Genomic DNA, 27,602 nt, shown 5'->3' with positions numbered 1-27,602 from the left:
ATAAATTTGAACATATCTAATAAAATCCTATGAAATTAATGATCATCTCATGATCATTGATCACTATCGGAAAATCTTGCACATATACGCGCTTTTAAGATTTAAGCACACTTACGTACACAAAGTCACACATATATTCTTTTTTTTTTTCGATATCTAACTCTAAGTAACATGGAATTGTTTTCAGTTTTTTTTGTTCATTTGTGGCTTCTTAATACAAAAGTATATCATTAACAAATACGGGTTATTATTAATTTATTATTAGTGTTTTTACCATGACCATTAGTTGGTATTGCTCATGAATTTTATTTTATTTTGGGTCAAAATCATGAAATATTTGTTATTATGATGGTAAATCAATAGCTATCTAATGATACGTATACAGCAGAGAGCAGACTCGTGTAGTGAAAATGCAACCCCAGGTGCTGTACAGGATGTGTGAGGAATGTTAAAAGAGCGAGCATGCTAAGATTAGTTGGAGGAGGTTATGCATATATAGTCATGTGTCGTCGATTAGAATCTAAATTGTATAATTAGCAAAGCTGGACCGTTAGTTATTTTTGTACGTAACATAAAAAATATTTAATCGGACACTCCCACGGTAGGCAGCACAACACAAGAAGATCAACAGACCCTAGACAGTTGACCGTCGGCGAGTCCTCTGCATCTGTTATCTTTTTGTTTCTGAAATGAATAAATGCATCATTGCACTCGCTTTAAGCAAGCAACCAAATAATGGGCTTGGCAAAGAAGGCCCGGATTAATCAATGATGGATATTATTATTATTAGTGGGCTTTGAGTAAACCCTAAGCTTCATAGATTGGTCCTCATTTTTATTGCTTTTATTGTTTTGGTTTGAAATTTGAAAAGGGATGATTGCCTCCCATTATCATCACGTCACGCGTCTCAATGATTCTCTCTTTCTTTCTTTCTTTCTGCTTCTTATTTACGCTTCCCCTCTGATTTAATTTAATTAAATAGAATAAAAACTCCTCCTTCTCGAATCTCGATCCATCCGGAGAAGAAGAAGAAGAAGAAGGTATCAATTACAGGAGCTAATGGATAATAATTCAGTGACAACTCCAAGAGTGTTATCAGTGAAGATGTGGCCACCGAGCAAGAGCACACGCCTGATGCTCGTGGACCGCATCACCAACAACTTAACCACTCCTTCCATCTTCTCCCGCAAGTACGGTCTCCTGACTCCTCCCCAGGCTGAGCACGACGCCAAGCGCATCGAAGACCTCGCTTTCGCCGCCGCCAACAAGCACTTCCAGAACGAGCCCGACGGTGACGGCACCTCCGCTGTCCAGATCTACGCCAAGGAATCAAGCAAACTCATGCTCGAAGCCATCAAGCAAGGTCCCCAGGAGGAGGTTCAATCCACCACGACTGCGGGTGGGGGGAGGGAGGATAGCTTGTTTGATTTATCCGGTGGGCGTAGAGCCTTCATTGACGATTCCGAGGCCCGCGACCTTTTGCGCCCTTTGGCTGATCCTACTAACAACTCTTACACCAAGATCCGTTTCACCAACAGGAGCTTCGGCTCTGAAGCTGCTAAAGTTGCTGTTAGCGTGTTGTCTTCCATCAAAGATCAGCTCACTGAAGTTGATCTATCCGATTTTGTCGCGGGGAGACCAGAGGCGGAAGCTCTTGAAGTCATGAGCATGTTTTCATCTGCCTTGGAAGGTTCCAAGCTTAGGTTTTTGGATCTTTCCGACAATGCCTTGGGTGAGAAAGGGATCCGAGCGTTTGCTTCTCTCTTCAAGTCTCAGCGTGACTTGGAGGAGCTTTATCTCATGAATGACGGCATCTCCGAGGATGCTGCGAGAGCGGTTCTCGAGCTGCTTCCTTGTACTGACAAAATCAAGGTTCTTCAGTTTCATAACAACATGACTGGAGACGAAGGAGCGGTTGCTATTGCGGAGATTGCGAAGAATTGTCCGTGTTTGGAGGATTTCAGGTGTTCTTCTACAAGGATTGGTTCTGAGGGAGGCGTTGCGCTTGCTGAAGCGCTTGCGTCTTGTAGACACTTGAAGAAGCTTGATCTTCGTGACAACATGTTTGGAGTCGAAGGTGGGATTGCTCTGGCCAAGACTTTATCAGTGTTGACTGAGTTGACTGAGGTCTATATGAGTTACCTTAACTTGGAGGATGAGGGAGCAGAGGCACTCTCTGAAGCTTTAATCAAGTCTGCTCCTTCTCTTCGAGTTCTTGAATTGGCTGGGAATGATATTACTGTGAAATCCACTGGGAAGTTAGCAGATTGCATCGCCGCAAAACAGTGTCTTTGGAAGCTGAATTTATCTGAGAATGAGCTCAAAGACGAAGGGAGTATCTTAATAGCAAAGGCGCTTGATGAAGGTCATGACCAGCTGGCTGAAGTTGACATGAGCACCAACATGATGAGAAGAGCTGGGGCAAGAGCCTTGGCAGGAAGTGTTTTGAAGAAACAGGCTTTCAAGCTTCTGAACATTAATGGAAACTTCATATCTGAGGAAGGTGTGGACGAGGTGAATGACATGTTTAAGGACTCCCCGGAGAAGCTTGGTCTTTTGGATGATAATGACCCTGAAGGTGAAGATTTTGAAGATGAAGATGAGGAAGGCGAAGAAGAAGAAGACAGTGAACTGGAAGCAAAGCTCGGAGGTCTGAAAATCAAGCAAGAGGAGGAATAGGAAGATGTGGGATGAAGTGATGCTCTCTTGTTGCTATGTAGGTAGGTTTCAGTTTTATCCATTTCTCTCTCTGTAAGACTGTCTTCAGTTCTATTTCCTTGAAACATAAACCTCTTATCTTCAAGTAAACTAGTAGTCTTGTTGTTTTTGGTTATGAATTTAAATGGTCTTTTTAGCTGAAATCATGTTCATCTCATATGAGCCGAGGGAAAAAAAGAGAGAGTGCATAATGGTAGCTTTAGAAGTGTTACAAAGGAAGATAGTATTGATTAAGCGGCCACTGGAGTTTTGAGGGCTTCAAGTATCTTGTCATCTAATTCAAACTTCATCTCCTTCTTGTCTCTCCCAATCTTTACATACTCTTCATATCTCTCCTTGAGATCTTCAGGTAGGTTCGTTTTACTTTCCCACCCTAATATGTCCTTAGCTGCCCTTGGTTCCGCGTAGAAATGCTAGCATCATACAGTGATGACGAATGTTATATAATAAAACTAATCAATGATTGAGGAGTAGAAAGCCATTTTTTTCTAGTGGGGTTTTAGTTTTTTACCATGTTTCTAAATGGAAAAGCCTTCTTGGCGTCAACCCCAACGGCTTTGGGGTCGTAATGCACGATCTCAACGGTTTTGCCAGCAGCAGCGGCACAGAGCTTGGCCATACCGTCAAGAGTGACGGCTCTGTCACTGACGCAGTTGAAGATGTTGCAGCAGGCAGCCTCAGGGTTGGACACAGCTGAAGTGAGCATGGAAGACAAGTCTCTAACATGAGATATGTTGGTTAGCTGCAGTCCTGATCCTGGGATTGGCACTGGTCTATCCCTCACAATCCCTGTGGTGAACACATTTTGATCATTACTTGGTGTTTTTTTGTAAAAATTGTGGGTGGGGGTAGTGTTTTACTTACTGTCGAAGAACCATTCTTCGCAGTCTTTGTTGTTGCCAGAGCCGATCATGTACTGTGGTCGAAAGGAGGCCCAGTTCCCGAAGGTTTCAGCTAAATACTTCTCCACTCCCACGTGACCTGCGTCGGCTTTCACTGCGTCCTGCACGTTTGGACATTATAATAAGTAAATGGTGATGAGCATTGATGAAGTGTATATATGCTTATGATTATTATTACCCCTTCAACGTGAGGAGGTTCTTCGGTGGACTTGTAGATCCCCGCGCTGCTTATGAACAAGAACTGCTTAACGCCAGAGCTTTTAGCCCAATCCACCACTGGCCTGTATTCCGATGGACATGTATATATATGATCATCCATCCATGAAAATTCTGAGAAAAGGCATATGGCTTATTATAGTAAAGATAAAAGCAGACCTGACAGTATCCAAGTCCTTGCCATTGTTGTCAAGAACAACGTCGAATGTTTCACCTCCGACCACAGTCGCAACATCAGCCGGGTTTCCCCACACCGTCTTTCCTCCGCCGCTTACGATTTCCTGCGAGGCAGATTATTCAGTTAAACTCAAAAGTGTGTGGGGGAATATGTTTTATCTTTTGTTTGGGGAATAAAAAAACTTACGGAGAAACGGCTAAACGGAGGTTTCTTCATCTTGTCAGAAGATTCATCGCCGACAGTCAAGATGGTGACGTCGTGGCCGGCGGAGAGAAGCTCTTTGGCAAAGTAAAAGCCAATGACGGCGTGACCGCCGCTGTTGGTGTTGACTATAAGTACATTCTTCTTCTCTGCCTTAACGGTGAATCCCTGAGTAGATGATCTGCGAGAACTCTTCAGAGAGTGTGTGGTGAAGAGGGAAGCAGAAGAAGAGAGAGAGGAAAAGGAAGAAGATGATGAGGGAAGAGAGAAGCGGTGGATAGATGGCGGGGTGAGGAGATTGTTGATCGGAATAGCTGTTTTGGATGAGAAAAACAGAGAGGATGATGATAAAGCCGCCATTTTAGTTCCCTCACTGCTCTGCTCTGCTCTGAGTTGTTGTCGTCTTTGTGTTTAATACGATTGGATATGATCAAGCAGATGAATATATGTAAGGCTGTTATTGTTCAACCAGATAACATCCAACGGTCGCTCCATTTTCATTTCGCTTCCTTTTTTTGTGTGTGTGGTTTAAATCTTAACCATCTTTTAAGATTGGGCTACATGACATGTTATCTTACAAGATAACGGTCGGTCCATCGTTTAGCTTACTTATATATGACAAATCTTAACCATCTTTGAGATACAATGCAATTACAGTAAAAACATTAATAAAATGGTCGTTATGTTATATATCATCAACCAGTCCGACGATACATGTACACTAACTAAGGAAAACAAAAAAGTTATAAAGAAGCAAAAGGTTCACATTGGTTTTTAGAAGATTAGCCAATCAAATAAAACCACAAACACCCGAATAGGAAAGAAAAAATAGTGGATCACACCACACTTGCGCGCATAATGGCCCTGACTGTTGACAACAATCAAAAGAGAGAAGAATACCTTTTTTGTATCTATAAAAATTTCAAAATTACGGAGATATGAAGAAGCCATCATCTATGATGTCTTTTTAGCTCTTTAAGCATTCTTCCTCGCGGAATAAGCACGGTACGCTGCCAATCCGGCAAAACCAACCGCTGTACCCACTGCCATTTCAATTATTATCATTACTGATTAGCTTACTCAGGTGATTTTTCAAATATTCGTGAATAAACAAGAAGAAGAAGAACCTGAGACAAATAGAAGTGAGCTATTCACGACTTGGCGTATATTCTTGCTTCTTCTTCCTGACTCTGTCTCTGGCACGCTCATGTGAGGGTTCTCTGCTGTACTCACTATTTTCCTGAACAGACTATTCCTTTCATCATCTTTCATGCTTACCGACACTGGTATGTCTATCCCCAATTCCATGCAAACCTGTTCAGTTACAAAATACTTTATTATCATATCCCACTAATATGATGCTATTAATATGGTTACGGTGATGCTTTTACCCTATCAGACTCTTGCACCGACATTGGATATGCATCCAAATCGTCTTTGGCCGCTACAAGAACACAAGGTGTCCCATAACCGCTCTCTTCTCCTTTCCTCGCTACCTCCATCAACATTTCTCTCGCTTTTCTCCATGAGTATACATCCGAACTGCAACATATATTATCCCAATTTCTTCATTTTTGATCATCTCCATCCATACCTACCTGAGAAGTGCAAAGAGTTTCTGAGAGCTAACCTGTCATAGACAACCACAGCAACATCACATGCTGCCAACGCTTCCTTATTCGCCAGAAACTTTTTCACTCTGTCTTCTGGTATTTCCCTCAATATGAGGGTTTTCTTACAACCCTGTCAAAAAATGAAACCAACACTTAAAACAGAAAAGAAAAACATCCACATGTGACAAGGAACATAAGAGTTCAGACCATCGCTACTTACCCCAGGCTGATCAACGACGTTTGCTGCATATCGTTCACCCACTGTTGCCTTATAGCCGTCCGAAAATTTCCTGGAGTTGAAACACGGCTTAGAGAACATAAACAATCAAAGCTAGCACTAAGACAGGGTACTTAGCAATGATAGAGCTAATTTACCTCTCTAAGAAAGAATCGAGGAGCGCAGACTTTCCAGATTTCTTAGGGCCAAATACAAAGCACTGAAACACATTCCTTTCTGTTCGCTGCTTCTTACGATCCACTGATCTTTTCCTAGTAACATTAAATGCTGAAGCTGGATCGTGACCATATCCGATATATATCAGGTTTGCCAAAGTTTTCCGAGGATCTAGTAGCGTCATTAGAGCCCACTGCATTAACACCATTAAACAGAGCATAATTAGTTATGGTAAGGAATGTTGCATCTGATTTTTGATCATGGCGAAAACAACATCATTCTAATTTAGCCGTCAACACGACAGCAATCATACAAACCTCAGACAGAAACCCATTGATTGTCAACTTTCCGCCTGGTGTTTTCTCTGCAGCATCTTTATAGGGAGTTTCAAGCCAAGGACTGAAATTGTAAAAGCATATTGTACATGTAAACAAACTTAAGACGGAACTATAAATGCTCATGTACGAGAGCACTAAAGGCACTGGCAGTAAAATTCTGAAGAAAACATGGTCACCTAACTAAACAAACATTGGAAGTAGCAGTTGATAAACACAAAAATTAGCAACGAATCACACAAAAAGTAATCGCCAGAAAATTACCTATCTGGAGCTGTTTGAAACAAATCATCTAGCTCATCTGGCCGTAAGGCTCCATCCTAAACAATGAAGCATTAAAGAACTATCACTGCTTCTTGAGGATTAAATAAGCTTTTAGGTGACAAAGAATAACATAAATCAAGGTTGGATGATTAGAGAAACGATCATACACACATTATCAAGGTCATACAACTGGAAGAATCCCCTCAGAAAGTCCATAGTTTCATTAGTTAGCTCGATGCTCTGCAAGTCAAACAACGGAATAGAATGCAGGAATTATTTAAAAGCAGGCGAGCCTGTTAATCACATACTTTAAATAACAGAACAATTTAGAGATATTCTAGAAGTTAAATACTATTTAAAACACACACACACACACCTGATCAGGAGAATGCTTTGCTGGAACTGTTAGTAACTCGGTGTTGAGTTCCAAAGAATCACTGTAACCAAATTTCCGTAGGATAGCCCATGCTGTCTCAGGGCGACCTCTTTCGATAAATAGAGAAAAAAGAAACAGGAAACCCGGAAGCGTAAGACCAAGATCAGTTACTCCATCTGGTTGTCTTTCTTGTACCACTCTCTTAACTCCCATAAGTTCAACAGGGTCAAGTGGGGCGCCAAAACAATTTACCTGAATTGCAGCATAAATAATTATAGAGACATAAAGAGGGATGAGGAATTTTCATGAAGGCAATATGCAGTGGGTTGGAACCTGAAAATCATTTAACTCAGCGTCATTAAGGGCACCATCCAAATCTTGATCGCAAAAGTTGAATATTCTTTGAACAGCCCTGCGGAGGCGAGGTTTCAAACATTGCTTTTCTTGATCAAACAAAGGAAATGTTGGATGAAGTACTGCTTTTAGTGCATAGTAGAAGACATCAGGGGCCTGGAAAAAGAAGAAAGAAAGAAAGAAAGAAAATAATCATGATGCTTAAGTGGCATTCAATGACAAACTCTCTGGGCATGGTTTAATCACATAAAGAACTCTTGTTGTGGCATTTTCCCTCTTTTCTAAAAGATAGGATCCAAATCTTTTTAAAAAAGGAAGAAAATTGGCAGAGAGAGAAGAAGATGAATACCTGAATAAGGGTTAATGCAGAACATTCAATACAGGTTTCAATCTCTCGGTACTCCTTCATAATTGGTGCCATAATATCTTCAAGTCTCACAGGAGAGCGCTCATCTCGTAAATCAAGCTTGCAGCCCACCACAATCACTGGTGCTTTGATCTAAGACACAAATATATACAGTTACTAAACTGAAGTTAAGGTTTGTGAAGGAGAAAGAAAGCATAAAATTAACAGACAAAGAGAAACCTGTAGACGGCGGAGCTCAGGGAGCCAGTAAGAACTCAAGCGATCAAGAGTTGCAGGCTGGTCACAGGCATATGTCAGAATCACAACATCAGCCTTCCTGAATTCTTCAATGAGCTTTATCCTATTGTCAATACTAATTAACAGCAAACAACATCACAGCTATCAGCAGATTGATGATCATCCGTACACATTCAAACAAACCAATATAGAGATGAACATATTTCAAAACGTTTCCACCATTGACAATTTAGGAAGACCAACACAATTAGCACGATTAGATACAGACCTTGAGGGAGTATCGATGATGGTTATAGGTATATATTCAGGGTACGCGTCAGCTGGGAGAGTCGTCGGAGGAAGGACGCGCGGGACGTTATCCGGAAAAGTTTCGGAGGCGACGGCCGAGATCAGGCTCGATTTCCCGGTGCCTTTGTCACCAGCGACGGCGACGCGGAGGCTTTTACGGCCTCCGGAAGATGACTTTCCTCCAAATCCACCTAGCATGATCGGAGAAACTGAGACGATGAAGAGAAAATGACGTTAAATCATGTTTGCGGAGATTGTTGATCTACGAATGGCCGGCCTCAACTGAAGTGGATGGATGCTCCACTACTTAATTCGGGTTGACCCGACACGTTCCCCGCAAGGCTTATTAACTTCGGCCTCACGGATTTAAAAAAGCCCAATACAGCACTTGAAAGGCTTTTTAGTAAACGAATAAAGCCCAAAGTAGAGATTGTTGGCAACGTGTCAACAAGGCAGCAGTTATTGTCGCTGAGTCATATCAATGGTGTGTTCGAGTGTAATAAAACAACAAAAGAGAGTCAACTAACATCCAACAAGACGAAGACGATGGTTTCGTTTCGCTTCCCTCTCTCGTTTTCTCAGCCCTCACTCCCCAAACCACCGCGCGCCACTTCTTCGTCTTCCAGATTCTCTGTTTCCGCCGTTGCCGTGACACTCACCGTTGGTGCCGTGTTAGTTATGAAGCAAGAAGACCTCCATTGCTGTATGAGTATTCAAGGAGGAAGAAAAGCAGTCAGCAGAAGATGACAAATGAGCAGAGTGACGTGGCACGGGAGGGCACTTGAGTAGTACGGTTACGAGGAGGAAGGGAATAAGGAATAAAGAGGTGAGCTGGAGGTTGGCACCAACGGCCCACGTGATATGTTTGCTACCTAGGAACCTTTTATTTATATGCGAGTATCATGTATTGAGAGAGCATCTAGAGATTGGATCAAACTTGTATGAGGGAGAGAGAGACCCTAAGATACTCTCTGGCTTGTATTTCGATCCGTTAAACACATCAATACAACTTATCTTTCTTTCTAAGAGTATCTCATAACAACTTGGTATCAGAGCCTTCTTACTTTACTGGGAATCGATGGCTCCAGGGAAGAAAGCTGAGCTTGACGCTACGTTGGAGAACCTGAGAGATGAGGTGAACAAGATCGGTGTTGTGGAACGATCGATGGAAGATCTCAAGGAGAGTGTGATGGAGATCCGAAACCGAATGAGTGTGATGGAGCGGTTGGAGAAACGTTTGGATGAGACGGAAGAGACGAGAAAGAGGGAGTTTGCGACGTTGTTCCAAGCAACGTTGCAAAGTCACATGGAGGAAGAGATCTCGCCTCCGATAAGACGATCCGGCAAACAGATCGCTTCTGAAGAGGAGGGAAGCGGTCTATTTCGCGGCGGGACGTCGGGGGTAAGGTCTGAGTCTGTTACGAGGGTCGGAGAAGTGAGACGAGAGGTGGAGTGTGAAGAACGCAACCGATCGTTGAGCCGAAACGACCAACAGTGGCAACATAACGAGCTGGGGCCCGATGACTTGCCAAGGAAGTTGAAGATCCCACTCTTTGATGGAGAAAACGCGGAGAGTTGGGTCTTGCGGGTGGAGCAGTATTTCGAACTGGGCGATTTTCCGGAGGAACGGAAGATGAGGGTGGTCAGAATGTGTTTTGACGGCGAGGCGTTGATGTGGTATCGTTGGGAACGAGATCGTAACCCATTCGTGAGCTGGGATCAGATGAGATACAGAGTTCTGGAGCAGTTCTCTACTAATCATGAGATCACGGCACGAGAGCGGTTGATGACGTTGAAGCAGGTGGGGACGGTGAGAGAGTACATAAAGGATTTCATCTCGCTCGCGTCGAACGCTCCAGAGCTTTCCGATGCTGTGTTGGAGACGGCATTCATGATTGGGTTAAAACCACAGATCAAGGCCGGCGTGAAGCTGATGGAGCCGCGGAACTTAAGGAAGATGATGAGTGTAGCAAAATTGGTGGAGGAATGGGTGAATTACGGTGACCCATCGCCGTCGTCGCAAACCGGAAAGGGGGTTAAGGGAGGGGGTCAAACGGGGTCGTCTCCATTTCCGTCACGAAGTGGGCCTAGTTTGGGAAATGGGCCTGGGTCTACTAACAATCAGCGGCCTAAAACATTTCCAGGCCAGGAGAAGACCGTTGGGGCAGAGAAGAAACCGACGACCCAGAACCCTAACTTCAATGGGCGGAATCGAGCTCCGTTCCGGCGTCTCTCTCCGGCGGAGTACGCGAGGTATAAGGCAGAGGGGTTGTGCTTCTAGTGTGGGGAGAAGTCACACGCGAGGCGCGACTGCCCTAATAAGGAGTTGATGGTACTGGTGGTGCAGGAGGATGAAGGCGAGGAGGCGGAGCAGTTTGAGGAAGATGAGAAAGACGAGGAGGAGGCGGTGGAATTCGCAGAATGCGCCGCTCTATCCACAAAATCGGCAATGGGAATCTCATCCCCCAAGACAATCAAGTTGCGCGGTTCAGTGGGAGAGGCTGAGGCGGTGGTACTCATTGACAGCGGGGCTACCCACAATTTTATCGATTGCCGGCTGATGCAAAAGTTAGGGCTCGTGGCGGAGGAAACCCAGAGTTATGGAGTGATCACGGGGTCGGGAAAGCCAGTCAGGGGAGGAGGCATTTGTAGGAACGTAACACTGACAATGCAAGGCTACTCGATTACGTCTGATTTCCTTCCCTTAGAGCTCAACAACGTCGATATAATACTGGGCATTCAGTGGCTCGAGACGCTTGGAGAAACAAGAGTTAACTGGAAGCTGCAGACTCTGAAAATTCCAGTGGAGGGTAGATTGGTGTCGCTTCAAGGGGTTCCAAACTTGTGTAGCTCGGAGGTGTCGTGCAAAGCTATGCAAAGGTTGCTGGAACAAGCTGAAGTGAGTGTAGTGGTCGAATGTCGAGAAGTAGTGGCGGAGTTGAAAGGGAAGGCGGAGTATTCCGGACAAATGCAGGGACTACTGTCTCAATTCCAACAAGTGTTCCAAGAGCCGCAAGGCTTACCACCAACTAGAGGGAGGGAGCATGCGATCAACCTGGTTCAGGGGAGTAATCCGGTGAGTGTGAGGCCCTTCCGCTATCCTCACGCTCAGAAGGAGGAGATTGAGAAGCAAGTGACTACGATGCTGAAGGCGGGAATTATCCAAGAAAGCATCAGTCCGTTCTCCAGTCCGGTATTATTAGTCAAAAAGAAGGATGGCAGTTGGCGCTTCTGTGTAGACTATCGGTCTCTCAACAAGGTTACGGTATTGGACAGTTACCCGATACCAATGATAGACCAGCTATTGGATGAGTTGCGTGGGGCGAGGGTGTTTTCCAAGCTAGACTTACGCTCAGGATATCATCAGATACGGGTCAAGACTGAAGATATCCCGAAGACGGCCTTTCGTACTCACGACGGGCACTACGAGTTCCTTGTAATGCCGTTTGGGCTGTCTAACGCACCCGCCACGTTCCAGTCTCTTATGAATGAGATATTTCGGCCTTATCTAAGGAGATTTGTGCTGGTGTTCTTCGATGACATACTGGTCTTCAGTAGGAATCAACAAGAACATATGGAGCATGTGAGGGTTGTCTTGGAAACGCTTCAACAGCACCGGCTATACGCTAATTTGAAGAAATGTGAGTTTGGCTGCACTAGCATCGAGTACTTGGGCCATGTTATTTCGGAGGAGGGGGTGGCAGCTGATAAACGCAAGGTGGAGGCGATGACAGACTGGCCAGTGCCTCGCAGTGTGAAGGAACTGAGAGGGTTTTTGGGGCTCACGGGGTATTACCGAAAATTTGTGAAGGACTATGGAATCATTGCTAGACCCTTGACGGAGCTACTTAAAAAGGATCGTTTTGGATGGAGCGTAGTGGCAGAGGGGGCGTTCTCTGCGTTGAAGGAAGCTATGTCAACGGTACCAGTTCTGGCCTTACCAGACTTCCAGGAGCAGTTTGTCGTGGAGTCAGATGCATCAGGCAAGGGACTGGGAGCTGTACTCATGCAGAACCAGAGACCTTTAGCGTACTATAGCCAAGCTCTGTCAGAGAGACAGCAGCTCAAGTCAGTATATGAACGTGAGCTGATGGCCATAGTGTTCGCAATTCAGAAGTGGCGACACTATCTACTAGGGAGAAAATTCCTTGTTCGAACAGACCAGAAGAGCCTCAAGTTTCTGTTGGAACAACGCGAGATCAACTTGGAATATCAAAAGTGGTTAACGAAGCTCCTAGGCTTCGACTTTGATATACAGTACAAACCTGGGTTGGAGAATAAAGCAGCGGATGCTCTATCTAGAAGAGGTGTAGCAGCAGAGTTGTTGGCACTATCAGTTCCTACGGCTATTCAGTTTCAAGATATCGAGAAGGAGTTGGCTCTAGATCCAATACTACAGAAGCTGAAAGAGGAGATTGTAGCTAACAAGGGGGAACATAAGGAGTATGAAGTCGTACAAGGGAGGTTGATGCGTCGGGGAAAACTGGTGCTACCTAAGGACTCCCCACTGATTGGGATAATTATGAGGGAACTCCATGATGGGCTCATGGGAGGTCACGGAGGGGTGCAACGCACGCAGAAGAAAGTCAGTGACATGTTTTATTGGGTGGGAATGATGAGTGACATAAGGAAGTATGTAGCCGCATGTTCAGTCTGTCAGCGGCACAAGTACTCAACGTTGGCACCAGGAGGACTGCTGCAACCACTAGCTATTCCAGAAGCAGTTTGGGAGGATATTGCTATGGATTTCGTGGAAGGGCTGCCCAGATCAGAAGGGTTTAATGCGATACTAGTAGTCATTGATCGACTATCTAAGTATGCGCATTTCATCAAGCTGCGACATCCTTTCACCGCAACAGAAGTAGCATTATTGTTTGTGCAAGAAGTGGTGAAGCTACACGGGTTTCCGAAAACCATCGTCTCAGACCGGGATAAGGTATTCACCAGTCAGTTCTGGAAGGAGCTGTTTCGACTAGCAGGGACGTCGTTATGTATGAGCACAGCTTATCATCCGCAGACTGACGGCCAAACAGAGGTGACAAACAGGGGCTTAGAAACATACCTTCGATGCTACACGAGTGACAAACCCAAGGCGTGGGCAAAGTTTTTACCGTGGGCGGAACTTTGTTATAACTCATCATTTCACTCAGCTATCAAGATGACTCCGTTCAAAGCAGTCTATGGTCGTGATCCTCCATTTCTTCTCAAGTATGAGCAAGGATCGACCACAAACGCGGACCTTGAGAGTAAACTGATTGAGCGAGATGATATGTTATCTCTGCTACGGGAGCACATTGGTCACGCTCAGCAAGTGATGAAGCGACAGGTTGATGGGCACCGCAGGGAGGTAGTGTTTGAGGTCGGAGATAAGGTGTATCTGAAGCTCAGGCCTTACCGTCAACAGACACTGGCAAGAAGAGCTAATGAGAAACTGTCAGCGCGTTTTTACGGACCATATGAGATCACAGCAAGAGTGGGTAAGGTCGCTTATCGTCTTAAGCTACCGGAGGAGGCTAAAATTCATCCTACTTTTCACGTCTCTCAGTTGAAAAAAGCCATTGGAGAGGACAACCCAGTTGCTCCACTACCATCTCAGTTGACCACGGAAGGGGTGTTGGTGGCTCAACCAGAAAAGGTATTGGGAACACGGGTGAGCCCTCTGACGGGCCAAGATGAGTTGCTGATTCAGTGGAAAGGTCTGCCTGAGTATGAGAGTTCGTGGGAGTGGAAGAAAGTGATACAGGGACAGTTTCCGGAGTTTGACCTTGAGGACAAGGTCAATTTCGCAGAAGGGAGTAATGTTAGTTATGAAGCAAGAAGACCTCCATTGCTGTATGAGTATTCAAGGAGGAAGAAAAGCAGTCAGCAGAAGATGACAAATGAGCAGAGTGACGTGGCACGGGAGGGCACTTGAGTAGTACGGTTACGAGGAGGAAGGGAATAAGGAATAAAGAGGTGAGCTGGAGGTTGGCACCAACGGCCCACGTGATATGTTTGCTACCTAGGAACCTTTTATTTATATGCGAGTATCATGTATTGAGAGAGCATCTAGAGATTGGATCAAACTTGTATGAGGGAGAGAGAGACCCTAAGATACTCTCTGGCTTGTATTTCGATCCGTTAAACACATCAATACAACTTATCTTTCTTTCTAAGAGTATCTCATAACATGCCGCAGCTGCCGGAGCTGCGGTAGCGGCGTCGCGGAATCCCAGGCATTCGATTCTGGATTGGGTCTTCTCCTCTCACCGTTCGTCTCTGTTACCATGGGGATCTATGACTCTAGCCGATTCTAGCTCCGAATCCGTTGCTGAGCCTAAGACCGGGTTCTCGTTCCCGGCTACAATCGGAGAATCCCGGAGATTACTCGGCGTGGGGCTGAGGAAGAAGAGCGTGCTGGGGTTGAAGAACATCGATGTCTACGCATTCGGTAAATTCAACCGTTATATCCAGACTACATACATTTATTAGTTATTACGAAGAACATGTTCTGTTTTTTTTTTGCATTAAGTTGATTGATTGATTAAGCTCCTTTTCGCATCTGTATATGTTAGGCATATATGCAGACTGTGATGATGTGAAGAAACTTGTGGGTGAGAAGTACTCGAGTCTTGCAGCTTCTGAGCTCAGGGGAAACAATGCTTTCATGGATCAACTCATGGAAGCCGACATAAAGATGACTATAAGGCTGCAGATCGTCTACGGCAAACTCAACATCCGTTCCGTGCGCAATGCTTTCCAAGAATCTGTTGGTAACAGACTCAAGAAGTTTGGTGGCGTTGACAACGATGAGTTGCTCCAAAGGTTAACACAGACAACACGAGAAATTTCAATGTTTGATTATGTGTTTAGCTGTTGAATTCTTTTTCACTTTGATGCTGTCACTCTTGTAGCTTTACTGGCCTCTTCAAAGATGAGTATAAAATTCCAAGAAGTTCCATAATTGATTTGACTCAAGAACCAGGCCATGTACTCAGCGTAGCAAGTAAGACTCTCTTTTTTTATGACTTTTCAAGTAAATTGTCTCTGTCTAACATCCTTTGTTTTTCAGTTGAGGGAAACCATGTTGGGAGTGTGAAGAGCAAACTCTTGTGTAGGTCAATCTTAGACTTGTACATTGGTGAAGAACCGTTTGATAAGAATGCAAGAGAAGATTTTCTAGACAATGTGGCTTCTCTAGCCGCCCACAAGTAGATCAAATAGCAGAACCAAAGTGTGGTCTTTGTTATTGGATTTCTTTATAATACTATTGAGGTATTTTCAATGAAATAAATTGCTTGAAGGTTTTGTTAAGTCTATGGAATGTACACTACACCGATCATAAAGAAAGAAAATCGACTACCCCATAAAATACATTAAACAATCTAGATAAACCTTATAAGAAGATACCGACCCTAGGTAGAGGCACTGTATTGTTACCTCATCTGGGTGTTATATATTAGCTTAATTCAGAAGCTAGACACTGCAAAAATGGCCACTTCATACGTCCAGCTTCGATGAAACTAGTACTTTAGCTCAGAAAGGTGACCAGGGCAAGAAGTTATGATTGGTGGCACGTTCCTCCCACAAACTGGAGAGCTTTTTTGGGTCGAGCCAGAAGCTGAATTCTCTGCCGGGTCCTGTGCGTGTGCAGCTGAAGAAGGAACAGGTGATAACGGCAAGGCTTTGCTGTTGTTGACCTTTGGTTTTGCTGCTTTTTCATGTGGAGCAGACCCTGTGACTGCAGAAGAAGAGCCACCACCAGATCTTTTCTGTTGCGACTTTGATGGTGCTTCAAAAGAAATCTGAGTCTGTCCGTGTGTTCTTATCTGCTGCTGAGACTGGAACTGCTCGAGGTCTAAGGAATTGCAAGACGTGAGTGATGAGGTTGCAGGGTTTTTCCGCTGAGATGACTTGGCGGTAACAGAGTCGGCCTGAGAATGAGTCATCGTTTTACTCCGACCAGAATGATGCTGCCTCTGCGTAAGATGATGGGTAAACACTGAAGGATCTCCACTCATCGTTGTGGCTGCAGGAGGAGGCCAAGTACCAGAAACAAAGTTGAGGGTTCTCGATGGATTGTCAAAAACCAGCGTCTGTCCATTCATAGCTGGAGTCCTCCCAGTAAGAGTCTTTTTCTGGTCCTCGGCATGACTTGAACAGCTTCCACCTCCAGTCTTTGAGTCACCTGCCTGATGTTTTTTGTGGTGAACAACGGGAGCTGCAGATACGAACTGGTAGCCATTGGTAGAGAAATTCAGATTTGCAGGGGCAGAACCACCGGCGGAAGAGGCAAATGACATGGAAAAGTTTTGTGGGTGCATAGGAGCAGTCATGATCTGGCCATATGGCCCTCCTTTATGAGTATGGCTGCCCCTTGAATCTGAGTTATCTCCAGCAGATTTGGCCTCAGACTTTTGAGATTGTTGACGGTGTTTCTGAACATTAGCTTGGCTTGAAACGCTATTCACACTAACTTGCGGTTGTAGTTGCCTATGGGATGATGAGGAACAGCTTGCTGCCTTTGGCTCTCTCTGGCCTTGAGTCTGATTCTGCAGAACCTGGGAAGGTTGGAACATTTGCGGCGAATAAAAGGACCCATTGAAGAAAGGCAACGCTTGGCTTGGAGTCCCATCTCTGATGGTTGAAGACAGTTGAAAGGAATATGCACTGTTCGGAAGAACTGTAAAGTATGGAGAAGAAGCTTCGCAGGCTGATGAACTTGGATGGTTAAAATTAACAGATGCTGTACCGACAGCCACACACGGACTATTATTTGTTGGACGAGATGACTTCGAAGGTGAAATGACCGGTTGCAAATGGTGGTTTGTTGGGAAGATGAAAGCTTGAGCAGGCTGCATTAAAGGAGAAAATTGATTTTATTCAGGAGAAACTAGATAGCACTCAGTTTTAATTAAAAACGCAATGGTATAAACACAAATTGGTGACGAGACAAAAAAAAAAGCCAAGGACAGCATACCACTATACTACTAGATGCAGAGGGTGGTTGAGGTTTTCTCTGTCTGGTTGAAGCAAAATGACCACTTTCAGAGGCTTTAACCACGAATCTGTCTTGTGCCTGTGAGTTTAAACTGAGAATAGGAGGGCTTCCTACCAAGGATGGGTTTCCAGCGGTTGCCCTCAAGTCACCACCATTCAGATAAACAGAATCTTTGTTTGGCTGAGGAAGATGGTTTGATTTGACAAAGTGCTGATGTAGCTGAATATTCCGGGCAATGAAAAAGTGTGTGGCGCACCTTTTAGGCCTAGGCTGAGAAGCAGAAAATGAAGCACCCTGCATTTGTTAAATAATCATGGTCTAAACCAGTAAAATAAACAATGATCAACATCTCTATGAAGCACAAATGCAACTACAACAGCATATACCTACCTGCGCACATGTGTAAGATTCACCATCCACAGGTTTACCCTTCTGCATCAATGGAACGTATCTGCCAATGCTTTAAAAAAAAAATGAGGGCCTGACCATTAGGCTAGCACAAGACAAGGTAGGGATTTCGGAACTCACCCCTGATGAGGAAGGCCACTAGGCAAGCCTCCTACAGCTGCAGCCAAAGGTAAGACTGAACTCTGCTGAGCTGAAATTGAGATAAACATGGGTTAGAAAAAGTAGATCTGTGTATCCAAGAAAAATCAGTAACTTAAGAAGCCAAAACTTGCATGGTGATTGATTTATAAACTATTGAGGATTGGTTACCAGATTTAGCCGGCTGAGGTTGGCTCCGATCCAAATTATGTAATCTAAGGCTAGAATCTCTGCCGGTGGTCTCTTGGCTCAGTCTCTCCAGACCAAGATTCAAGCATTCGCTTTTCTCGACAACAATCTTCTCTTTGCTCTTGACCGAACCATCTTGCTGCATTAAGTATTACGAGAAACAAAAAAATGTTAGAAACCACAAAGTGGGGACATGCTAAACGGCACAAACCTTAATAAATCTACACTTGCCTTGCAACAATCTTTGGCAGCAATAGAATGAGAGGACAAAGGAAGAAGAGAAAGGCTTTCTGACGAGGAAGGAGCTGTTGGAGGAACCTATTGACAGAAAATAAAATGATGTTTAGCACATTGGGAATCTGGGAAGCTAAAATCGAAAACGAATATAGACATCTCACCATGAGATCAATCTGGAGCTTACTAGCAGAATGACTCCTCTCGTCTCTATAGTTTTCCAGTTGTGAACCCTCCAATACCCTGCATTAGATTTCAAAAAATACAAAAACAGTCATTAGATATCAGAACAAGGAAAGATGGATAATTGACAATCTAGTAGTTCTACCCTTTTGATGCGACAGAATCTTCCAACACGCTGGGGGTTTCTTGTCTGACTTGTTTCTCCTTGTGAACATCGGGGAGTGGAGACGATGTTACTCCGTTAGTGGACTTATCAATGTTGGGTGAGTGCTCAGCTTTACAACCTTGGGAAGAATCATCACCAACTTCCGTTTTCAAATCTGCAAAATCAAGCAGCGATATATATACATAATAAATATATGTTGCAGTCTGAGACTGGATGAGAACGAACAAGTGTACACATCATACCTTTAACCTCCGATGATAAAAGGGGATTCTCCGATTCGTCTTGTATCTTAGAGCGGTGAGGGTGTTGTTGCTTCAGTCCGGATAGAACCTCAGCTATCTCAATCTCCAAGTCGTCTTCCATCGCACCGGAGGATTTAGGTGGCTTCGGTATCCCGGATTTGGGTCCGCAACGGGGAAACTTGTTCTTCTGCTTGACGGAAACAGTAGAAGAAGAGGGTGAGGCAACTTCGAAGCCCGGAGATCCTCGGCGGTCTTCTCCAAATCCGCCACCACCGCTTCCCGACGATGTCCGGCAGTCATGCGACCTCTTTATACATGCTGCCAGATAAAATAATAAATAAATTAATTAAATAGGAATGGAACTCCGTCTTAAGAAAATATATATTTTGAAAATCAAAAAAGAAGGAGATAATAACAATAAATAAAATAAAATGGAACCTGAACGAGCCTTTCTTGGGACGGGTACGCCGATCATTCCATCGGCGATACGACTTGCCGGGAAGCTCTTCCTTCGATAACTATGCTTTACGTCGTCGTCATCCTCTCCCATACTCTCATCCGAGCTATCTTCTTCTACATCTCTCCGCGCGAACCTTTCACTCCGTCTCCTCTTACTCCGATTCACCGACTCCGGATCTCTCCCCTCCTGCCCACCACTACTCTCTGTCACACACAGCAACAAATCAAACAACCACAAAACTCATCAGAAAAATAACAAGGAAGAAGAGGCAATACCTGAGAATCTTTGTCTCCGTTTTGTTACTCCATTTGAAGCAGCCATGGAGGTGGTCGATGATGATCTTCGAGCTTCCCTCGAATTATCCATTCATGCAACGCTAACCTCCCATCAACTGACTGCCTGATTCTCACTATAAATCCTCTCTCTCCCGATGAACTAACAATCCTCTCCCTCCTATATCTTCTTTATTCTGTGCAAAAGAGAACGGTTCAGATCTTCAAATGACGACTCTCTTTCCATCTTAACCGTTGGATCACACAGTCATTGGACGGCTGCGATCTCGAGAAGCCAGCATGGCAGAAACGTCACTTTCTTATGGAATAAAGCCCACTGCTCAATGTTTAGTCCCACATTTTTATTATTATATCCATTTTTTCTATGACTTTGCTTCCTTATTTCCCTTTTTTTTATTCAAATCTTCTTCACCGTACTATTTGTATAATAATTTTTCTCCTACCCACCCAAAACACATCATTAAAATAAACTTTATGGTCATGGCTTTTCTATTTAATATTATTTCACTCCTTGATAGTATTAGTATTATAAAGACTTCACATTTACAAAAAAAATAAAGGATTCAATTTTTGTAATTTATTTATATGACATTATGTAAACAGCTGTCTGGATGTCACACGTTTTATACTGTCAGGTGTTTAATTAAAGGGCAATTGTCAATAATAGCACCTTTTGAAGTTTATGTCTCAAAAATAGCACTAGAAGGAGAAAGTCACAAAAATGACATTCATTAAAGGGTAAAATATCCCTAATACCCTTAGTTTAAAATTTAATAAACAAATAAAAATAATTAAAAATAAATAAAAAAATAAAAAAATGAAAAAAAAAATTATAGTTTCAGATTATATGTTTTCAGATTCGAAATTTTTATAATTTTTTTTTGAAATTTTTTTTTTATTTTTTTTTCTTCAAATTTTCTTTTTATAATTTAAAAATACTTTTTTTGAAACTGTTTTTTAAATTTTATTTTTTATTTTAGTATTTATTTTTTATAAAATTTTAAACACTAATTCCAAAACCCCACCCCTTAAGTTTTAGATTAATTAACCCAAAGGGTATAAGTGTATATTTACCTCTTTAATGAAACCTATTTTTGTGACTTTGAAACTTGAGTGCTACTTTGGGAACAAAAACTTGGTTTGGTGCTATTTTTGTCTTTTTCTCTTAATTATATTGTATAAACATTTACATTAAAAAAATTTAAATGGTGCTTCAAAAGAAAGATGATAGTGTTATTTAATTGAAATGATTAGACCCGTAATGGGATACCTGGCCGCTGATTCGCTCTTTTGTGGTTGTGGGATGGCCTCACCGTTAGTTACCCTTGGTCACGCCACAGGCCCACAGGCCCACAAGCAATATATATTATTACTAACCACATTACTATAGTTTTGATTCCCACTTTAGTATTATATACTATGCTATGACTTGGTCCAAAAATTATATCCTATCAAAACGAGCTTTATTATATAAAATAAGATGACAGGATAAAAAAAATTCAAAAATGGTTTGAATAAAATATGGCCGGAAGATAATGCAAACGAAACAAACGTAGTAAGATAAACTTAAAGTATTCGTAGTTGTAGAGCAGCATGATGGATGATGGTGGTAAACCAATAATTAATTTAATCATAATAAAGTGCTGACTGGGCGTACCGTGTCTTATGCAGTTAAATGAAAGGAGAATCAAATTAACTATTCTAATCATGTTTATAATAGAAAAATACTTTTAATAACGTTTTGACCCAAGCCTATATTATATAATGGTATAGTAACAGTGTAACACTTATATTACAAACACTAGGGGACAAAAAAATAAAAGTATGTTGTAAAAGACAGATTAAAACTTAATTGAAAACTGGAAAGCACAAATTAACGAAAGTTTCGTTGGAGTTCCGATGTAAGGAATCCAACATTTCAGCCACTTGACATATTCTAGTATATGTCAACATTGCTATTTGTAATTTTGTATTAGCGATTAGTATAATATTTATTGAAATAAAATATTTTATTATGCAAAGTTGCAAACAGACAAATTAAAATATACTCTTCCCATCAGTCCTACTAAAATATCCATCATGGTGTATGGACTAATCTTATATGAATATGAATTATTAGACCAAAAAAAAAATCTTATATGAATTATTTTTATTAAATCGTTTGAAAACTATATTCAAAGAACACACCACTATCGATGCATGCATGTCTTACAAGTTACAACCATGAATAAACTAATCAAATAAAATTCATATTTTTCAAAATACTTTTATAGCAAGATCCGTATCCGTTTGCTATTAGACGTAAAATTATTCCTCCTTCAAATTTCAATTCATAACAAATTATATAATCATGTGGAATTGGCGATCGTAATTTAAAACCAACATGTATCTATATTTGAAAATTAAAGAATAATTAACAAGTTCAAGTGTATAAAACCTCTAGGAAAGAAAAAGTGAACATGTTAATTGTGCATAGGTACAGAGAAGTCAAATTCGCCACCTAGGTTTTGGTTTTAGGTGTATTCATCGACAATTAAAAAAATCCTATGTTTTGTGCTATTTTATTTTTTATTTTTTAAAAAGAAAACAGATTTTACTCCAGATTGAATCAAACTTCAATGCAAGCATAGAATGAAGTATGATACATATTTGGGTTTGACAGATTTCTCGATGAGAGCGACTTTCTATAAAGAAAACGCATTTGAAAACCCGAATTCAACAGAGGGAGAGAAATCTAGGAATATAGAAAGTAAATGTGTTACACGGAAAGCAGGAAATCAAGCTAACAAGAGTTTGCTGTACAAAGAGGGAACACTTTAAGAACTGAAAATAGAATTGAACAAAGTTACTCTCGATTCCAAAAGGCATTCTTGTACCCCAAGAAACACAACATATTTTTTCCGATGAAAGATAAGAGTAGTAAAAGCGGCAAAAGAAGATGGGAATGTGGGGATTATACCAGATCGTCGCCTAGCACCCATTCCAAGTTACACCTTCAACAATTCCTGTGGATTCATGTATTGTGTACGCTTTTTAGCTTTGTAGTAATTAGTGGAGACTCTACTTTATCGATGGATCTAAGACAAAAGTATAGACCAGAGCCATAGACACAAAAAAGAGTAGATAGTAGCTGAGATACCTTCTCTTTCTGTTTGGAGAGCTCCTCTACCTTCTTCATGTATGTGTCAATTAGTTTCTGTCATCATTACCCAAATAACATACCAGTTCTATGAGCAATAACACACACTTAACCATTAATACTTCTCTCACTATACAATTACAATGCTCTCGCCTTTTTTCCAATTTTTTATAAAACAAACTCTTGTGGTCGGTTCAGATGATCACCTGCAAATCGCTTGACAAATCCTTCACGTTGTCTTCTGACAGCTTCTTCTCCTGTTAAAATGAAGCTTCTTTAAAAAATGACAAACGAAGAGGAACACCAGGAAAAATGAAGAATAAAAAAAAAAAGAGCTTAACCTTCTCGAGTTTATCATAAGACTTCAAGGCATCTCTCCTTATGTTTCTCAGTGCAACCTATATAACAAATACAAAATTCCAAAATAAAAGAGACAGCAGGCAATGATTAAGGAAAATGAAGAGTTCCAGTACATCATTATAAAAAAAAACACAACCTACCTTCCCTTCTTCAGACTGTTTGGCTACAACCTTTGTTAGTTCCTGCAATGGTACAAATTAAAGCACATAAGTCGGAAGTAGCATAGCAAACACCCACAAGAAGATATACCTTTCGTCGCTCAGAAGTGAGGGGAGGCAAGGACAAGCGAATGACATCACCATCGTTATTAGGAGTGACTCCAAGATCAGAATTGACAATGGCCTTTTCTATAGCCTTCAAGCTATATGAAAGCATGTATCATGAACCAACCAAGAGAATAACAACAACAAAAAGAAAAGAAGCAGAAAGTATACCTAGATTTGTCATAAGGCTGGAGCAAAAGAGAAGTACCATCGGGGGTACTGATTTGGGCAATGCTTTTCAGACTCACTGGACTTCCATAGTACTCCACCTCAATCTTGTCAAGCATAGCTACATTGGCTCTCCCGGTCCTTATGGAGTTGAAACTAGTCCTAAGCGTTTCAATCGTCTTCTCCATCTTTGCTTTCTGAATTCGCACAAAGAAAACATAATCATACTTCTTCGACTAATCAATAGCCAAAAAAAAAAAGAATACGTACAACATCCTTCTCAATAGCAGATTTCTCAGCCTCTATCTCTTCAATAGTTGCAGACCTTATCACCACTCTGCAATCGAGTTTTTTAGACAAATTTAGCAAACAAAACTATCATCACTACCCACATAAATAAATTAACTAGCAAAACCTGCCTCTTTTGTAGTGACCGCTTGACAACGGGGACACCACCACCGGAGAGCTTAACTCCCGCACCGAGCCAAGGAATGTCGCTCCTTAAAGAACACGCAATTGCGCGTGCAGAGGAAGCCTTGTCCGAAGCCATAACCCTCAAACACGAACCTACCCCAACGTGTTTTTTTTTAAATATGTGTTCGAAGCAAGATAAATAAAACAGGAGTCTGATTCCCCCATTTGAACCAAGCCGAGAGCGGAGACGTACCTGGCAGAGAGACGAGGGACTTTGAATCATTGGCTCTGAATCGAAGAATCGGTATGCTCTGAGCAGTGGAAGCCGCCATGGCAGTCAGTGAGAGACTAGAGTTAGAAAAATCTTCAATGCCTTGTTTCGGGATAAGGAAACGCTTCGACTCCTTGAACACATAAAACCTCTAATCCATTCAGAGATATTCTTCTACTAGGAGGGCTTCTAAGTGTTGGCCTCAAATATTAAAGCCCAGTATTTAGATGAATGTGAGGCTCCGCTCCATAGAACATTACGCAGCTCGAATCTAAGAACGTCTTAAACTGGGCCTGTGTCTAAAACCCAATAATATTTGCCAACGGCTCAGATACATAGGCCTATTTATATTAATACCAGGCCTTTTTTTTCTTTGTGCAACATTTATACCAGGCCTATTTATATTTATACCAAGCCTATTTATTAGTGTACTACTACTGACTAAAATCAATTGAAACAACAAAAGGTGAAAATTAAATTTTCTTTTTTCGATCAACGAAAATCAATTATAATAAGCTATGTTACATGGAAACGGAAGCGGGTACGTAGAAGCGGAAGCGTAAGGAAGCGCAGAAGCGAGATTTTTTAAAATATTAGGAAGCAGATACGTGTTGGAAGCGTATATCCATATATATATATGTAAATTTTTTAAAAAAATTAAGACTAAAAATCATATGATTTAAATTTGAAATAAAACATTTATTCATTTATAATAATTTTGAAATGATTTTATATTAAAACTGTAAAAATACACATAAATTATGTTTACAAAAAATATTATATTAATTATTTTTAATCTTCATAAATAATTGACACAATATGTTTTAATATGTGCTATATCTTTAATAAAAAATCTCAATGCATAAAGATAATTTATAGTATTATTTTTGATATTTGTATATTTATAACTCAATATTCATTACTATTAATTTTTTTATTTTATATAGATTAAAACTATGGTTTTATATTTTATTGATATACATTGTATTTGTTTTTTAAACGGAAACGTGATTCCAAAACGGAATCATAAGCTTCCAACAGGTTTTTAAAGAGAATATTTTAGAAACGTTTTAGAAGCGAGATTCCGCAAGCTTCCACAAGGTTCCGATTCCGATTCCGAAGCGGGAGGCGAACGTTCCGATGAAGCTTCCGTGCAACGTAGATAATAAGTCTAATTTTAATTATTGTCATCTCGGGTTTATTAAATGTTTATCTCGTGGTCCTTTTGATATCATAAACAATACTAGTATAAATTTTGCTGGTTTTCATTTATCATGCATCAATAAATAAATAAATATAAAGGCGAGAGTTAATAGAGATTAGTAGGAAGGTATATAGCAGCTGGCATATTTATAACGGAAGCGGAAGCCGAGCCGGTAAAGCAGCCGAGGTTCGCGCTTTACCCCCCTTGACCTTCTAATTTAATATGCCTACTCACACGTGCGAGCATTGTCCTACTCCCACCAAATTTATTTCTCTCCTTTCTATTCTGATTTACTCAAGTAAAAGATTTCCATATCTTTCAACGGACCTTTCTCTCTCGGCCGCAAACAAAGATCTAGTTTTGGGTCCGACGTCGTCCGGCGCGTGCGAGCGCGTTCCCGACGTCGGAGCTTTCATCTTCCTCTTTTAGTCTTCTCTGCTCTTTGCTCTACCGGGATCTATCCATTCCTGTCCGCTTTGCTTTTGGTTCTGCCTCCGGAGGTTCTGTTCGGCTCTGTCTCTGCTAGCGTGGAGTCGCTGGCCAGAACGCGAGCTTGCTGGGGTTGGAGTCGTGGCGCGGCAGGTGGTGGGCTTGATTTAGGTGGAATCAGTTTTTAGGATTTCTCAAGTGGTTTCTCTTAGTAGATCTTGTATCCGGGCGTTTCGATGTCGGCGCGGAAGGTGGATGTGGCTCGGCGTATTGCTGCGGATGTGGCTCGGCGTATTGCTTGGGTTTGGGAGTGCTGCCTCTGTTCATTAGAGTCAACCCCGGGGGTTTGTTGCTTTTGATGTCCAGAGATTTTTGCGAGCTCAACCTTAGTTTCGAGAGGATCAGAAAGAGATAGATGTTTATCGGATCGTTTGCCGCCGTTTTGATTGTGATTGTCATGGATTTGGAGTGGTTTTTATCCAGTTACCGGCTGTGTGAATAAGAAGTTTCCGGGAAGCTTTTATAGGCTTCGCCGTGGGGTGATGGTGCGTATGAGGCGCGGGGAGAGCACACTCAAGGTCCAATGGCGAGACTTAGTTGGAATTGAAGGGTGTTTACAGCTACGGTTAAGGATTCTAACCTCTCTCGATTCACTTTATATGTTTGGTGATGTTCGTGTGCGACTTGTCTATCTCGCTGCTCCTCTCAGCTTGTGTTAATTGTTGATGAGTTCTATTTCGGTAAGCTCGTCTTTGAGCGCAAGGTGTGGAGCACTCCTCTCCTGAAGTTCTGTTTTACTCTCCTGCCTCGCGACATCTTTTTTTCTTCTTTGTCTTTGTTAGTTTTAAGGGTTTGTGTTATATCCATCTTTTGGCTCCGGGTGGTACATGTTACCTCGCTGGCTCTTGGCTCTGGAAGGGTAGGTATTGTCTCTAGCGTTTTTGTGTAAAATGTTGTTTGATCTAATCTTAATCTACCAGATGACAAAAAAAATACTAGTATAAATTTTGCTGGTTTTCATTTATCATGCATCAATAAATAAATAAATATAAAGGCGAGAGTTAATAGAGATTAGTAGGAAGGTATATAGCAGCTGGCATATTTATAACGGAAGCGGAAGCCGAGCCGGTAAAGCAGCCGAGGTTCGCGCTTTACCCCCCTTGACCTTCTAATTTAATATGCCTACTCACACGTGCGAGCATTGTCCTACTCCCACCAAATTTATTTCTCTCCTTTCTATTCTGATTTACTCAAGTAAAAGAATCTAGTAAGACCTACATTATACACTTTTCTAGCCAAAAAAAAAAAAACTCTGAAGTACATTGTCCTACTCCCACCAAAAATGTAATTTTCATTGTTTAGAAACTCTTAACGAACATATAGTTATACTACTGCATTGAAGTGTAAATATAGCATACATACACTTTGGCCTATAATTAAACAGAAAGAAAAACAAAATTGGCACTCTAGAAACTATATAAGTCATCGGATGATACCAAAAATTATATGGCCAATGAAGAGATAATAACAAGGGGAAGAGACTTTACCCTTTTTCAATTTTATGGTTAACAACTTTATTTCATATTTTCTTCTGAATTTAAATCATTTTTGAACAAGG

At 41.8% G+C, this 27,602-nt stretch overlaps 6 protein-coding genes across 7 annotated transcripts; 2 read left to right on the top strand and 4 right to left on the bottom strand.

Annotated features, from left to right (window-relative positions):
- The first annotated feature begins 1,059 nt into the window (after window positions 1–1,059).
- On the top strand, window positions 1,060–2,861 carry LOC106369307 (RAN GTPase-activating protein 1). Its single transcript, XM_013809444.3, has one exon. It carries the CDS (start codon window positions 1,060–1,062, stop codon window positions 2,677–2,679), a length of 1,620 nt encoding a protein of 539 aa, XP_013664898.1. The 3' UTR covers window positions 2,680–2,861.
- On the bottom strand, window positions 2,824–4,731 carry LOC106369308 (chloroplast stem-loop binding protein of 41 kDa a, chloroplastic). The gene is made up of 6 exons (XM_013809445.3): window positions 4,201–4,731; window positions 3,996–4,117; window positions 3,799–3,901; window positions 3,583–3,721; window positions 3,230–3,507; window positions 2,824–3,131 (listed from the first exon to the last, which is right to left on the bottom strand). The coding sequence occupies exons 1-6, from the start codon at window positions 4,573–4,575 to the stop codon at window positions 2,949–2,951; spliced, it is 1,200 nt and encodes a 399-aa protein (XP_013664899.1). The 5' UTR covers window positions 4,576–4,731; the 3' UTR covers window positions 2,824–2,948.
- A 149-nt stretch (window positions 4,732–4,880) lies between these two features.
- LOC106369305 (mitochondrial Rho GTPase 2) lies at window positions 4,881–8,723 on the bottom strand. The gene is made up of 14 exons (XM_013809443.3): window positions 8,424–8,723; window positions 8,138–8,270; window positions 7,901–8,050; window positions 7,531–7,707; window positions 7,198–7,449; window positions 6,993–7,061; window positions 6,822–6,877; window positions 6,540–6,621; window positions 6,204–6,415; window positions 6,049–6,118; window positions 5,846–5,958; window positions 5,607–5,757; window positions 5,343–5,529; window positions 4,881–5,258 (listed from the first exon to the last, which is right to left on the bottom strand). Exons 1-14 carry the CDS (start codon window positions 8,639–8,641, stop codon window positions 5,191–5,193), a joined length of 1,938 nt encoding a protein of 645 aa, XP_013664897.1. The 5' UTR covers window positions 8,642–8,723; the 3' UTR covers window positions 4,881–5,190.
- Window positions 8,724–10,772: 2,049 nt separating this feature from the next.
- Window positions 10,773–15,637, top strand: LOC106444943 (transposon Tf2-1 polyprotein). Its single transcript, XM_013886387.3, has 5 exons — window positions 10,773–14,349; window positions 14,622–14,873; window positions 14,998–15,247; window positions 15,337–15,428; window positions 15,495–15,637. The coding sequence occupies exons 1-5, from the start codon at window positions 10,773–10,775 to the stop codon at window positions 15,635–15,637; spliced, it is 4,314 nt and encodes a 1,437-aa protein (XP_013741841.2).
- A 63-nt stretch (window positions 15,638–15,700) lies between these two features.
- On the bottom strand, window positions 15,701–20,010 carry LOC106444942 (protein TIME FOR COFFEE). 2 transcript variants are annotated; one of them, XM_022717808.2, is made up of 12 exons: window positions 19,719–20,010; window positions 19,422–19,646; window positions 19,240–19,301; window positions 18,984–19,101; window positions 18,721–18,895; window positions 18,557–18,635; window positions 18,390–18,476; window positions 18,141–18,297; window positions 17,952–18,021; window positions 17,814–17,883; window positions 17,403–17,717; window positions 15,701–17,277 (listed from the first exon to the last, which is right to left on the bottom strand). In XM_022717808.2, the coding sequence occupies exons 1-12, from the start codon at window positions 19,807–19,809 to the stop codon at window positions 15,946–15,948; spliced, it is 2,781 nt and encodes a 926-aa protein (XP_022573529.2). In that variant the 5' UTR covers window positions 19,810–20,010; the 3' UTR covers window positions 15,701–15,945. The 2 variants fall into 2 exon arrangements, with proteins under 2 accessions (XP_022573529.2, XP_013741836.2); XM_013886382.3 differs by having other exon boundaries at window positions 18,984–19,301; window positions 19,719–20,009.
- Window positions 20,011–22,450: 2,440 nt separating this feature from the next.
- LOC106444941 (ribosome-recycling factor, chloroplastic) lies at window positions 22,451–24,570 on the bottom strand. The gene is made up of 10 exons (XM_013886381.3): window positions 24,334–24,570; window positions 24,086–24,233; window positions 23,937–24,003; window positions 23,670–23,863; window positions 23,485–23,596; window positions 23,376–23,417; window positions 23,217–23,273; window positions 23,082–23,132; window positions 22,876–22,932; window positions 22,451–22,741 (listed from the first exon to the last, which is right to left on the bottom strand). Exons 1-10 carry the CDS (start codon window positions 24,410–24,412, stop codon window positions 22,724–22,726), a joined length of 825 nt encoding a protein of 274 aa, XP_013741835.1. The 5' UTR covers window positions 24,413–24,570; the 3' UTR covers window positions 22,451–22,723.
- Between the last annotated feature and the right edge of the window lie 3,032 nt (window positions 24,571–27,602).

Source organism: Brassica napus, chromosome A4 (assembly GCF_020379485.1).
Source record: "Brassica napus cultivar Da-Ae chromosome A4, Da-Ae, whole genome shotgun sequence".
NCBI classification, from domain to species: Eukaryota; Viridiplantae; Streptophyta; class Magnoliopsida; order Brassicales; family Brassicaceae; genus Brassica; species Brassica napus.
The sequence above is the reverse complement of the archived record's forward strand: the minus strand, read 5'-3'. Positions and strand labels throughout refer to the sequence as shown.